At 40.1% G+C, this 14289-nt stretch overlaps 1 protein-coding gene across 6 annotated transcripts in view; it reads left to right on the forward strand.

Moving 5' to 3' along the window:
* The first annotated feature begins 9651 nt into the window (after positions 1 to 9651).
* Positions 9652 to 14289, forward strand: part of COMMD1 (copper metabolism domain containing 1) — a 230101-nt gene continuing 225463 nt past the window's right edge. For 2 of the 6 annotated variants that reach the window (XM_080812859.1, XM_080812858.1), the window contains exon 1: positions 9661 to 9863. Coding sequence is in view for 2 of the 6 variants with exons in the window: in XM_080812857.1 (XP_080668983.1) it covers positions 9687 to 9863 (177 nt within the window). In the remaining 4 variants the exon portion in view is untranslated. Of the gene's footprint in view, positions 9864 to 14289 lie in introns of all 6 variants that reach the window. The other 4 variants (XR_013967368.1, XR_013967369.1, XM_080812857.1 and 1 more) reach the window with 3 other exon arrangements.

Consider the following 14289-nt stretch of genomic DNA (forward strand, 5'->3'; position numbering starts at 1 on the left):
AGCACAAAGAACTTACAGGTAAACCTGTAAGTAGATTGAAACCGTATTTGCATTCAGAGCAACGACTTCCCAGATCATGAGCTGAACTGCTGGGCTCCTGTTACCACTTTTCATTATGGAAGTTCATGTAAGTTAAGTTCATTTAATGTTCTTTCACAAATAAATATTAAGCGCTCATAAAGCAGGGATGTCTGGGATATACCTAGTACTTAATCGTGTGATCACTAGGCGCTTTTACACACCATGAGGAAATGAGCATTAGACGATGACCCTTCCTAAGTGCTTTCTACTCATATGCATCTGATGCTGACTTTTATTTTATTTTTTAAGATTTATTTACTTATTTTAGAGAGAAAGAGCATGAGTGCGTGAGCGAGCAGGGTGGGGGGCGAGGGGTGACAGAGAGGGAGAGAGAAAATCTAGCAGAATCCCTGCTGAGTGTAGAGCTCATAGGGGGCTCCATTTTATGACCCGCCCCCATCATGAAGCAAGCCAAAACCAAGCTGATTTCTATTTTAAAAGGACCAGACTTCTTTGATGTAGCTCATAAATATCATATGATTACTTGTTAAGACAACTGATGTGCAGTCGGGGAAACAAGTGTATGATGCTGGAAACAGCGGTAATTTGGGGATCCAAAATCCTGGCTTCAGAGTTCTGCTCTGCTACTTATTAACTATGGGATCTTGGGCAAGTCATTTAAGTTCTTTGGGTCTCATTTTCCTCACCTGTATAATAGGATTAAATTACATGATCTCTAAAGGTTGGTTATACCCTACTAGTTTTATTAGTGTAAGTTGTAGACCTATTAGCCATAAAAGAGCAGAATTTGGAAGATGCCATTACTGGCTTTTTTGTCCCCATGGGGTAACACAATTGCTTTAATTAAAGTTTTCAAGTTCTAAAGATATTTTTTCTTTTTCTGTGACAAATTGGAATTACTTTTTATCCCCTCAACTTACCCAATAAATAAGTGCTGAAAATTTGCTTGCTTAAAAGTGTCAATATGCATTAATTCCCCATTAGAATTCCCCATTAGAATGGGATTATATTAAGTATTAAAATGTGCAAACTTGTGTATGCTATGCAAAGCACTGTTGCTAGTGAAGAATGGAAATATTGAAAACAAATCCTGTCAGTTAGATCCAAGCAGACACAAAGCATATGTGAGAATGTTGGCAATAGCAATAGCCTTACAGAGTTTCTTTAATGATTTGTAAAGTAGGTTTTATAAAACAGTAATACTTGGCCGTCTATCCAGGTGAGGGTTGTCTTGCCTGGTGGATGGTAAACCACTTGCTAAGCCCCTAAAAGCAAAACTGAGCTAGGCTCTGTTTGGGGTTGGAGAAGGGGGGAGGGATGTGTATATGTTTTCTCAATTTTCCACAGCAAAGACAATGGTTTTTATTGTTACTATGTATAATCTGTTTTTCCTCTCTGCCTTAGTTTATGTCATTGAGACAACCATTAAGCCCTATTTTTCCTAAGCCATATTGCTTGCATCATTCATTTTTTTGTTTGCCTTGCAATATTACATGAAGCAGAGGCCTGTTTTCCTTAAATTTAATTTGATTTTCCTAATTTTCCCTGAAATATTTCTAGTTGACATTTTTATCACTTTGTAAGCTTTCCAGTGAAATGTGTCTGAGGATGGGAAATGGAAAAACCAAAAGAGGATGCTGGCAAACTTAAAAGCTTCATGATCTGGTTTTTTTTTTTTTTTCCAAGATTTTATTTATTCACTTGACAGAGAGAGAGAGAGAGAGATCACAGGCAGGCAGGCAGAGAGAGAGAGGGGAAAGCAGGCTCCCCGTCAAGCAGAGAGCCTGATGCGGGGCCCAATCCCAGGACCCTGAGATCATGACCTGAGCCAAAGGCAGAGGCTAAATCCACTGACCCACCCAGGCACCCCACGTTGTGATCTGTTTTAAGTAAACCAGATTTTCCATCTAAAAATAGGGATTAACTAATATTAACTACTGCAAATTTGTAGGCAAAATAAATTATTGTTTTGGAGGTCAAGTCATGGGGCGCAACATAAGAGAGGCAAGCAGACATTAGATACTTCCCAATGGAAGAAAAAAAGAATTGAACCTAAATCTAATGAAGTTCCTAGATCTAATTTTTAATTTACGGATTTACAGGATATACAGAATAGAATATGGTTTTTAAAAATGATACCCCATGAGGATACAATCAATAAAACATAGAATGTGGGAAACTCTTTAGGATACATGACCTGCAAATACATTGTAAGAAAAGAAAAACAATAGCAAGATGGAAGGGGAACGTACAGATGAAAAGAAACTTCAGATTAAAAAAAAAGGAATGAGTGTGCATGGCTGGCTTAATCAGGGAAGGGTCCGACTTTTGGTCTTGGAGTCGTAAGTTCAAGCCCCATGTTGGGTATAGAGATTACTTAAATAACTAAATAAACTTAAAAGAATTAAAAGAATGATGCAAGCAATATGGCTTAATAAAATAGGCTTGGGGCGCCTGGGTGGCTCAGTGCGTTAAGCCTCTGCCTTCTGCTCAGGTCATATCTCAGGGTCCTGGGATCGAGCCCCGCATTGGGCTTTCTGCTCAGCAGGGAGCCTGCTTCCCTCCCTCTCTCTCTCTATCTGCCTGACTCTCTGCCTACTTGTGATCTCTCTCTCTGTCAAATAAATAAATAAAATCTTCTAAAAATATAGGCTTAATGATGCTCTCAATAGCAAAATAAACAAGGGAGAAGAAAGCTAATTGTTCCTTGCTGGTTAATTAAGTACTTAAATATTCAGACAGTTAAAAAATAGGAAGTTTGTGAGAGAAGTTTGAGTATGGATTTATAGTTGTTGAGTATGGATTTATAGTTGAGTATGGATTTACATTTTATGTGAATAATTATGGTTTTCTAAAAATGTCTTTATCTTTTAGAGAAATATAATGAAATATTTACCAATAAAGAGGTGGTTTTTTTTTTTTTAAGATTTTATTTATTTGTCACAGAGAGAGATAGAGAAAGCAGAAGCAGGGGAGGTGGCAGGCAAAGAGAGAAGCGGGTTTGCCACCGAGTAGAGAGCCTGATGTGAGACTCGTTAGTCAGACCCACATCATCACCTGTTTGCTTTCAGTGATAGTCTAGCCTTGGCCTTCCTTGTTCCTTCAAAACTCCTTCAGGTGGGTATGTGCCACCCACCACACAGAGGAATCTTAAAAATGCAAATCTGATGGGTCACCTGGGTGGCTCAGTTGGTTAAGCCTTCTGCTCAGGTCATGATCTCATGGGTCATGATCTCTTGGGTCCTGGGATGGAGCCCCATGTTGCGCTCCATGCTTGGTGGGGAGTCTGCTTGAAGATTCTTTCCCTCTACCTCTCCCCCAGCTTCTGTGAGCTTGCATGCCCATGCATTCTCAAATAAATAAATACATCTTTTTTTTTTTTTAAGATTTTATTTATTTGACAAGGAGAGCACAAGCAGGGGGAGCAAGAGAGGGTGAAGCAGGGCTTCTGCTGATCAGGAAGCCTGATACGGGGCATGATCCCAGGACTCTGGGATCATGACCTGAGACAAAGGCAGCTGCTTAACTGACTGAGCCACCCAGGCAACCCTCAAATAAATATTTTTTTAAAAAACCCCGCAAATCTGATCTATTACTCCCCTGCTTACAACTGTTCAGTTACTCCTCAATGACTAAGTATAAAAGCCAGCATTACATGTAAATTCTCCACTTTATGACATAGACTCTGTTTATCTTTCCAGATTTATTACCCTAGGCTCCTCCTTCTATTCATGCTACAGTAGGGGAGGAAAAATCTTTTCCCTTCTGCACTTCAAGCTTCTTGGCTGGGGCTCTGTAACAAAAGACAGATCCACAAGAGAAAAGCATACAAATTTATTTAATATAAGTTTTATGTGACATGGGAGGCTTGATAAAGAGAAGGAGACCTGAAGAAGTGGTTAAACTATGTTAAATTTGATGAACAGTGGAAAGTTGTGGGAAAAAAATGTGATAGGACAAAAAGAAAAAGAGCCGAGGGTTGTAAACCGGGAAAACTCAGCAAGGCCTGTTTGTTCAGTTTCCTCTTGGCCTCCTCCATTTTTGGAGATAATAATGCTCAGGTACAGGGAGAGCAACTCTCACATGAGAGTCTTCTGATCTACTTTAGAAGAAAAAGGGGGAGATCATGGAGTTCTTCCCGTACCTGTTATTTCTTAGGTTTTGTTTCTCGGGTTTTGTCACATATTCACTATGCCAAGGTTCCATATTTTGGTGTGGTATGTTCTGTACCCCATCATTACACCATGGAGTTCATAATGTACCTCAACATACCACTCTTTCATGTCTCCATACATAGGAACATGCTATTTCCCCTGCAACATGTCAGGTTACTTGTTGGTTTGCAACCTCAGATTCCTGGGTGAAATCTGAAACCAGGTCCTGTACGTGAAGGGCAGGAAAGACTAAAGAAAGAGGCATACCACTCAAAACTGGTAGTAGGTAGTTTTATTTTTTTTAATTTTTAATTTTTAAAATATTTTATTTATTTGACACAGAGAGATCACAAGTAGGCAGAGAGGCAGGCAGAGAGAGAGGAGGAAGCAGGCTTCCCGCCAAGCAGGGAGCCCAATGCAGGGCTCGATCCCAGAACCCTGAAATCATGACCTGAGCTGAAGGCAGAGGCTTAATCCATTGAGCCACCCAGGCGCCCCAGTAGGTAGTTTTAGTAGGCGAGGAAATTTACTTATGAGGCTTTTCTTGGGTGGCTTGCAAGATGAGTAGATCTCTGGACCTATCATCTTAAAGTTCATATAGAAGCTATAAGTGAGCTCAGTCACATATACCATCCAGATGGTCTCAACAACACCTCTCTACAGACCATGTCCTTGGAATAGTTCCCATTGTGGGAACTGGACAAAATATACATTCCAGGGATGGGAAAGGGTGAGGAGCCTCTGATTGCACAGCTCCAGTTCATGGGTCAACTAGTGTCACGTCCTCTTGATTACCTCCTTCAACACTATTCACCATTAAGCTACTCTGACCTATACAAGCTGAGTTTGAGTTAATTTTTCTTTCTTCTACCACCAAATCTGAGAGTTACTTCTAGGTACTTAGGCATAGTAACCCTTAGTTCCTTGTATTTTAATCATTTGTTTAAGTAAAGGAAGAAAAAATAATTTTGTGTCTAATAAGTTCTTGGCAGGGACCCCATAACAAAAGATAGATTAATGAGAAAAACAGAAGTTTATTAACATGTATATCTTATATATACATGTGAGGTACCCAGGGAAAAATGAGTAACTCAAAGCAATGGCTTAGAGCTCCAGTTTATATGCCATTTTCAGCAGAAAAGAAAGAAAGTTCAGGAAGACCAGTCAGTTATGGGATGATGACCAGGAAAAGCCCAGTAAACAAGAGATTTGTTGCACAGCAGTTTTATTTCCATGGCTTCTTCATTGGTAATGGTCTAAAGTTGTCTCCTGGGATTAACTCTTTCCTTTCCTGTAGACAGAGGAAGGAGATTTTTGAAAATTTTTGTCCTGCCTTTAGGTAAATAGGAGGGCCAGAAGCTTTTCTTGTATCTGCTTCTCACTGCCTTTAGCTAAAAAAAAAAAAAAAACAAAAAAAAAACCTTATGCCAAAGTGGCACATATTAAGGCAGCATATTCTGCTGCCCTTCATTTACATATCATTTTCCTTTACCAGAATGTAAGATTTTAGTACAGAGACTGTTTTGTTTATTTCTGTATCCCCTGGAGCCTAGCAGAATGGCATAAAGCTCTCCACTAATAGCTGCTGAGTGGCTGGCTGAATGGAGTGCATGGTAATTAAAATAGAATTTGAGAAGGTAGAGTAGAGACAGGGAGCAGGAAGAGTTTATTGCAAAACTTTGGGCCATTGTGTTTGCACATTATTTTGGCCCACATTTCTATTTTAACATTTTCAGAAATGGAAAATCTTAGAAAAACTCCTATTTCTGGCCCTGGATCAAACAGCCTGTGAGCCATAAAAGGAGTTTAAAAGAAATGACCAGTTGGTTAATGGAACTTAGAACAGAAACCTATTTTCTGGGAAGGCTGTGTTAGGTGCCTGTATTTTTCATTTGAGCCAAGGCTTCTGGATCTTTTCTTTGCTGCTGCCTTGCCTTAGGTAATCTTTTTAATGGGACTGTGCCCAGGTTATCTGTGAAACAGGTTGTGTTTTGAAATTTAATAAAATAAAACTTTGTGCTTTAATACTTTCATTTGAAAGGCATTCCAGCAATGCAGCTGTTAACCAGCCTTAATAGCTGCATTGGCAATAGCAACTCCTGGTGGCACAGGATGATTTTCTTTTATTAATCACATTGGTGTTTTGGAACTTGCTGTAGGCTCAGGCAGGCAGTGATATGTCCAGGTATTACATACAATAGGATAAGAGTTAAATGGTGGTAGTGATGTACAGTAGTTTCCATTGTTTTTTTTTAAGATTTTATTTATTTATTAGAGAGAGAGATCACAAGTAGGTAGAGAGGCAGACAGAGCAGGAGGGGAGGAAGCAGGCTCCCTGCTGAGCAGAGACCCTGATGCAGAGTTTGATCCCAGGACCCTGAGATCATGACCTGAGCCAAAGGCAGAGGCTTAACCCACTGAGCCACCCAGGTGCCCCAGTTTCCATTGTTTTTAAGTCATCTATTTCTTGTGAGTTTTAATTAGACCTGTGAGCCCTGAGAGGGAGTTCTTAGGGCCAGTAAAAAAGTAGGTTTATAGAAAGACTTCATAGGGGTAAATTAACCCCTAGATATTGTAGGCTACATTTGGTGTGTATTTTGGGGGAAAGTATCTGAGGTTTCTATTGGATTCTGAGAGCATGTTCTGTTATCAAAACATTCAAGAAACACTATGTAAGGTATATGGCTTTTCTCAGTCATGTAGAACACATATGTTCTTTTTTAAAAAAATATTTTATTTATTTATTTGAGAGAGAGAGAGAGGGAAAGCACAGAGGAAGAATGAGAGGGAGAAGCAGACTCCCGGCTGAGCAGGAGCCTGATGTAGGGCTCGATCCTAGGACCCTGAGATCATGACCTGAGCCAAAGGCAGAGGCTTTAACCCACTGAGCCACCCAGGTGCCTGAACACATATGTTCTTTAAAGCTTTTTATTAAAAGGATTTTGATTTTAGGACATACTATTTATCTTTTCATTATATAACCTTTTATTAGAGTAGTATTGCATGTGCACTCTAGACATTTAGAAAAATTAGGTAAGCAAAAGAAGCAAATAAAAACCACTCTTGGGGTGCCTGGGTGGCTCAGTAGTTTTAAGTATCTGACTCTTGGTTTCTGCTCAGATCATGATCTCAGGGTTGTGAGATCTGTGCTGGGCGTGGAATCTCTTGGGATTCTTTCTCCCTCTCCCTCTGACCTCTCTCTCTCTCTAAAAACAAAAACAAACAAACCATTCTCAATTATTCAGAGATACACTCTATAGCAAGTTGGTGAATAACCTTCCAGAGTTCTATGCAGGTTGACAGATCCAACTATCTAAACCTAGGAAAATGTCTCAATATAGGTGAGAATCATTAATATTCCTAGTGTATAAGAGCTCTACTGAAGTGACAGAAACTCTATAGAGAATTGTCAAGAAAATGGGAGGAAATACAAGTAGTTGATAAATATATATTAAAAAGTATTCGTCCTCAAATTTAAGAAATACAAGTGAAAATAAGATAATATTTCTCATCTATCAGGTGGCAAAGATTATATAGAATAATATCAGACTGTTAGGAAGGTTTCATAGAAATAGAAATATATGGTACTTTCATAGAAATAGAAATAAATGGTACTTTCTGGTAGGTAATTTGGAAGGTATGTGCTTGGAACTTGCTGTAGGCTCAGGCAGGCAGTGCTGTTTCCACTCATAACCCTTTTCCCCCTTATGTTGACCATTTTCTGCATTCCTATAGGCATACTTAACACAATGTATAATTTATCTCTAGGTTTGCTTTTCTTGGAGCTGTGAAAGCATCTCTGAATTTGTCTTTTAGAAAATTAATTCCTCTAGGGAAAGAAATACATCTTTTCTATTATAAAGAATGCCTCTTGACTTCAGTCAAATACTGGATAAACATTAGATCAGTCTAGATCAGTGATTCTCAACACTGCAACAAGGTGGCACTATGCCTTGAGAGGGAATGTCAGTTGTCCTGACAACGGAAAGGGAGGGATGGCCTAGGCTGGACAGGGCCAGGTGTATAAGAGATCCTGCTATGCACGGGGATATTCACTTAGGTGAAAAACCTACATGTTTATTATTGTCTGAGTCTGAAATGGAACTCAGTTACACCATTGTTTTTATGTTCTTAACATGGTTTTAATATACACAGAACATTCCTGGTTTACAGTTACTGGATAAAGTGAGGAAAGAATGTTTTTGTTCTGAACATCTACCAACCTTTGTTCACATTACAGAAGATCAAGTTACCAGTAGCAGCTGCTCTCTCTCTCTTTCTCTCTGGAATCACCAATACAGCATACCTGTATCAATTTGTATTTGTCACAGAAGGTTCAACATAAAGCTGCAGGGATTTGGCTATCCCATATGTCTCCTAGTCACCTACTATAGTTATACCCCAACACTTACACATTGAAACACGTATGTTTAAATTAATTTCCTTTTGTTTTTATTCTAAATTATAATTAGTCATTATGTTGACTTTTAAATTGAAATATAATTAACATGCTGTGAAATTCATCTTTCAAAGTGTATAATTCGGTGGGTTTAGCATATTCACAAAGTTGTGTGACCATACCAATATCTAATTCTAGAACATGTTTGTCACCCCTGGAAGAAATCTATTACTCATTAATCCATTCCCCCTTCCTCTAGGTCCCTGGCAACCATGAAATCTTTCTGTCTCTATGGATTTGTCTTTTCTGGACATTTCATGTAGATAGGATCTTACCTTATCTCACCTTTTGTGTCTGTCTTCTTTCACTTAGCATGTTTTTAAGATTCATCCATGTTGTAGCATGTATCAGTACCTCATTCCTTTTTATGGGCGAATAACATGTTGATTTTTTGAAATCATATGGGTAGAAAGTTACATAACCTGTGCATTTCATTTCAGGACTGTAAAGAAGGTCTTAGCAAAATCTTTATTATAGAAAGGAGCATTGGATCAGAGCCACACCGATTTAGCCAGAAAGACAGGACTAATTGTAAAAAGGCAAGTAACAATCCCAGCAAACACATTATGTTATCAGGGGATAGTTAAATTTTCGGGGACAAAAGGTGGTCAGGTAATGATTAGGCAGAGATTAGATACGAGTGATAGATCGATATGAGTGATCCTATTCAGTTAGCGGATTGGTAAGGCCTGGAATGAGATGCAGCTGTTCCAAAGTTAAACTGCCACCTTCATAGGATAGTTCCCCATCTCAAGTGATCTCCATCAAGTAGACCTTTCCTTTCAGCAGACCCTGCAGTGATGAAGGGAATCAGTAAGTAAAGTGATTCTTCTGAACTGAATGGATGGCTCCCTGGTGGCAACCTAAGGGGATGAGTTTTGCGGAGCAAAGCTGATAGCTGCCAATACCGACCTCTGGTGGAACTTGGCCTCCATTCGTCCCGAGCGCTTTTGCCCAAGCCATTTCGGCCCATCCCGGGTGCCGTAGTGGGGCCCTCGCTCAGCTGTTGCGGGGCGGGGCTGCTGCTGACCATGGCGGGCGAACTTGAGAGCTCCAAATCTCTGAGTGGGTTGCTGAACGGCCTGGCCCAGGAAGCTTTCTATGGGCACCAAGGCATCACGGAGGAGCTGCTGCGGAGCCAGCTCTATCCCGAGGTGTCACTCGAGGAGTTCCGCCCCTTTCTGGCGAAGATGAGGGGGATTCTTAAGGTATCCGTCCTCCCCGCAGCTGCGGCCGCTGAGCCCAACCCCTTCCCCTCGGCTCTCAGATTGGGCACCCAGAGGCTGAGAAGGCTTTCCTTCTTACACCTCCACTCCGTGGGCTCTACATTATACTCCTTCAGATGCGGGCCGCTCGCTCCGTCGCCGCTTCTCACTTTCTTAAGGGTGACCCCTTTCTGCTCAAGCTCCCTGCCCCGGAGCAGACACGAACAGGCAGGACTCTGGGCTTTTTCTCGATTTTTTCTCTATTGTGATGTGGGCAGCAATTTCGAGTTGCTTTGGCGAATCTGTGCGCTCCAGATTAAAATTAAAATTAAAGAGCTGTTAAGTCTAGCTTTCCGAGGTGTGGAAGTGGGGAGTGTTAAAGTGAGCCACTGCATGCTGGGATAGCGGGTGGAGGGTTCGCCGGAGTGAACCCGTGTTAAATAGTGCATGGTATGGTTAAAAGCGCATTTACTAGCTTGAAGTCAAATTATAAGTCAGCCTGTCCAGTAAACATGTAATAAACTTATAATTAAAAATTTTCTAAAAGCCACATTAAAAAAGTTAAAAAGAAGCAGATGAAATGAATTTTATTACATTTAACCCAGTGGAACCAAAGTATTATCTCTTTTCATGTAATCGACTACAAAATGTTAATAAGGTATTTTATTTTTTTTTACCGAGTCTTTGAAATGTATATATTTTACACTTAAAGCACATGTCATTTTGTACTAGCCAGATTTCAAGTGACCAGTAGTTACCTGTGGCCATTGAACAACACAGTTTCAGACTGAGAGCTGGTCACCTGAATGAATCCAGTGCCGAAGTATACTCTAGAGATAGACAATAAAAGTGATTTTCGATTTTTGTGGGCCTTCTGTGAGGAACTGTACTAGGTGGACACCCATTTTAAAGAATAGGAAACAGGCTCAGGGCGTCTAATTCTAGTTATTCTAAAATCACACTTTGATTAAAGATGGTTTTGAAATTTCATCAGTTTTTTGCATCTGCTATTTGTTTTGAAATTGCTTAGGCTTTAAGAGGCATTCTTTTTTTTTTTTTTTTAAACTGCTTTTGCTTATAGGATTTGAATCTGGGGGCGGGGGGAAAGGCAAAACAGTTATTTCACAAAAAGTTAATGGACTGTCTCATGGAAATATTAGAGGTATTATCTCAGGTGTGATCCTAGACATTCCGAGTAATCTTATTTTATTTTAAAGATTTTAAGTATTTTTTAAGATTTTATTATTTGACAGAGATCACAAGTAGGCAGAGAGGCAGGCAGAGAAGAGAAAGGGGGAAGCAGGCTCCCCGCTGAGCAGAGAGCCTGATGGGGGCTCGATCCCAGGACCGAGATCATGACCTGAGTCGAAGGCAGAGGCTTAACCCACTGAGCCACCCAGGCGCCGCTATTTTAAAGATTTTAAAGAAATCTCTATATACCCAGTATGGGCTTGATCTCACAAACCCAGGATCAAGAGTTGTGTTCTCTACCGATTAAGCCGGTCAGGCACCCCTATTCTAATTTTAATTGATATCATAAAGATGAATGCCTTTTGTTTCTATCAAATCTTATTCTCCAAGTGGTCAGAAAAGGTTTCCTAGAGAATTTGACTTCTTACCTGGGTTTTTGAGGTGTTTGCTAAGCCTGTAAGGGGGATGAGGATGAGGGACTGTAGGCCAAGAAGAACGAACAGCACGTGTGTAGGCAGTATCTTAGGAACTCCAAACACTGGGGGCTACTGCTCTTTAAGTGGACAGTATGATTATTTTGCTTGGTAGTGAGGTAAGAATTGCAGGCTACCCAGAGAAGACATTGCCTGGAAATGCTCTCTTTCATGCTTTTGAATATATTGATGAATAGTATCCAAGTATTGCTCTTTCTGCTTTCAGTCTTCTGTCTGAGGATGGAATACTTCAGTTTTCTGAGTAATTTTGAAGAGCTGAAGTAATTTTGAAGTAGTTGAAGAGCTGGCATGGCTCAGTTGGTGCTGGGAGTAGAACAGAAGATTTATTTGCCTGTGCTTTGCAGAACAGCCTCTGTATAGCCATTTGAGATATCAAGGGGAAACAACCTATGATTTTTTGACCTAGGGCTGAAACTATGGTTTCTAGATGACATCTAGTTCCAATCTTCACTTACCTTTTAAGCAACACTGAGTTGCAAACATCTCTCTAATTTTTCAGAAAGCATAAAAAGCAAACAGGATTTTTATATAGAAGTCTTTGAGCATGTTCTTCTGCAGTAAAAGAGAACACACACAAGCAATCATGATACAAGGTTGCTGTAGTATTTTGAAGTAGAGATCTGAGTAAGCTACTGTGAACAGAAAGAGGCAATAGCTCTTTTGGGCAGGTTCTTGGAAATGCCATTTTTGCTGCTCTTGAAGAAAGTGTAGAATATTTTAGACTGAAATGAGGGGCAACCATATAGGGCATTCTAGGTTAAGAAAATAGCAGGAGTCAGGCAGGAAAATGGTAACTAGTCCAATGGAGCAGGTTCAGGAAATAATAAATATGTTCAATTTGACAATAGCATGGTGGTATCCAATATATGTTGGTGGAGGAGCCAAGAAAAAAATGAAGCAACCTTTTATTTCTTTATTTCTGCTAACCATAATTCCTGCTCTTGAGCAGGGCATACTTTTTTTTTTTTTTTTTTTTTGCGGCAAAATACTTAATAACAAAATTTATCATTGGGGGCACCTGGGTAGCATAATCTGTTAAGTGGCCATCTCTGGGTTTCGGCTCGGGTCGTGATCTCAGGGTTGTGGGATGGAGCCCCATGTTAGGCTCCCCGGTCAGTGGGGAGTCTGCTTGGGACTCTCTGTCCTTGTCTCCTTCAACCCCTCTCCCCCTGCTCATGCCCTCTCTAAAATAGATGAATAAATCTTTAAAAAAAGGAAATTTTTTTTATCATAACCATTTTCAAGTGTACAGTTCAGTGGTATTAAATACATTTATAATATTGTGCATCCATTACCACCATCTGTATCTATAACTCTTTTCATCCTGTGAAACTGGAATTCTGTACCCATTAAACACTAACTCCCCATAACGCCATTCTACTGTTTCTATGATTTTGACTACTCTTAAGTATCTCATGTAAGTGGAATCATAAAGTATTTGTCTTTTTTTGTGTGTGTGGCTGACTTACTTTGCTTAGCATAATGTCATCAAGGTTTATGTTGCATACGTCAGAATTTCCTTTTAAAGGCTGAATAATATTCCATTGTATGTATATCCTACATTTGCTTTATGCATTCATGTCATTGGACACTTGTGTTGCTACCATGTTTTAGTTGTTGTGAATGATGCTGCTGTGAACACAGGGTTGCAGATACCTCTTTGCGACGCTGCTTTCAGTTCTTTGGGGTAAATATCCAGAGGTGGAATTGCTGGGTCATGTGGTAATTCTATATGTAATTTTTTGAGAACTGCCAGCTGTTTTCCACAGTGGCTGTACCATTTTACATTTCCACCAACAGTGCATAAGAGTTCTGATTTCTTGGGGCTCAGTGGGTTAAAGCCTCTGCCTTCAGCTCGGGTCATGATCCCAGGGTCCTGGGATCGAGCCACACATCAGGTCTCTCTGCCCAGCAGGGAGCCTGCTTCCTCCTCTCACTCTGCCTGCCTCTCTGCATACTTGTGATCTCTGTCTGTCAAATAAATAAATAAAGTCTTAAAAAAAAAAGAGTTCTGATTTCTTTACACCATTGCCAACACTTGGTATTTTCTGGTTTTGTTTTGATACGAGCTGTCCTTATGAGTATAAGGTGAGCAGGGTATGCATTTTTACATGTAGATAACAGCAGAATTAAAAACATTTTTTTCTTTTGTCTTTGTGGAGTCGCAGCTATCTTGAATTCAACATGCAGGCTAGAAGAGCAGAGAAGAAAATAAAAAAAAAAAAATGAAGGAATCTGAGCAAAGGGAAACAAACTGAGGACAAAAGTGGAGTAGTACCTTATCTGGTTTGGTGGCCACACCTTTCAGTCATCTGTAGAGAATCAAGTTCTGTGAAGAAAGTGAGAGGAACAACTGGAGTAGGAGGAAAGGATGTCTAACTCCTGGCAGGGAATAGGATATACGTGTTAGGTTCCTTACTGCATTCATTTATAGGCTGTGTTTCAGATATCCCGAGCTGCAGTCTTTCCCTCTGACCTTCACATTGTGTGCCCAGATGTATTGTACTGTTTGTGGCATTTGTACTAATCTCTGTTTTCCGTTTGGAAGTTTTCCTATCCTACTTGGCTGGGACATGGATCTTCTCTGGCCTTACCTATTGCTCCCAAGAGGGCACACCTTTCATCAGTTTGTAGATACCCGAACCTGGCCATTTGTTTGCTCCAGTTTTGTTTTTGGTAGCTCCTGAGAGGCAGTGAAACCAGTAAATTGGGAGTGATGTGTTTAGTTAGGGAGATGACCTCAT

This window comes from Martes martes, assembly GCF_963455335.1.
Source record: "Martes martes genome assembly, chromosome: 9".
NCBI lineage: Eukaryota > Metazoa > Chordata > Mammalia > Carnivora > Mustelidae > Martes > Martes martes.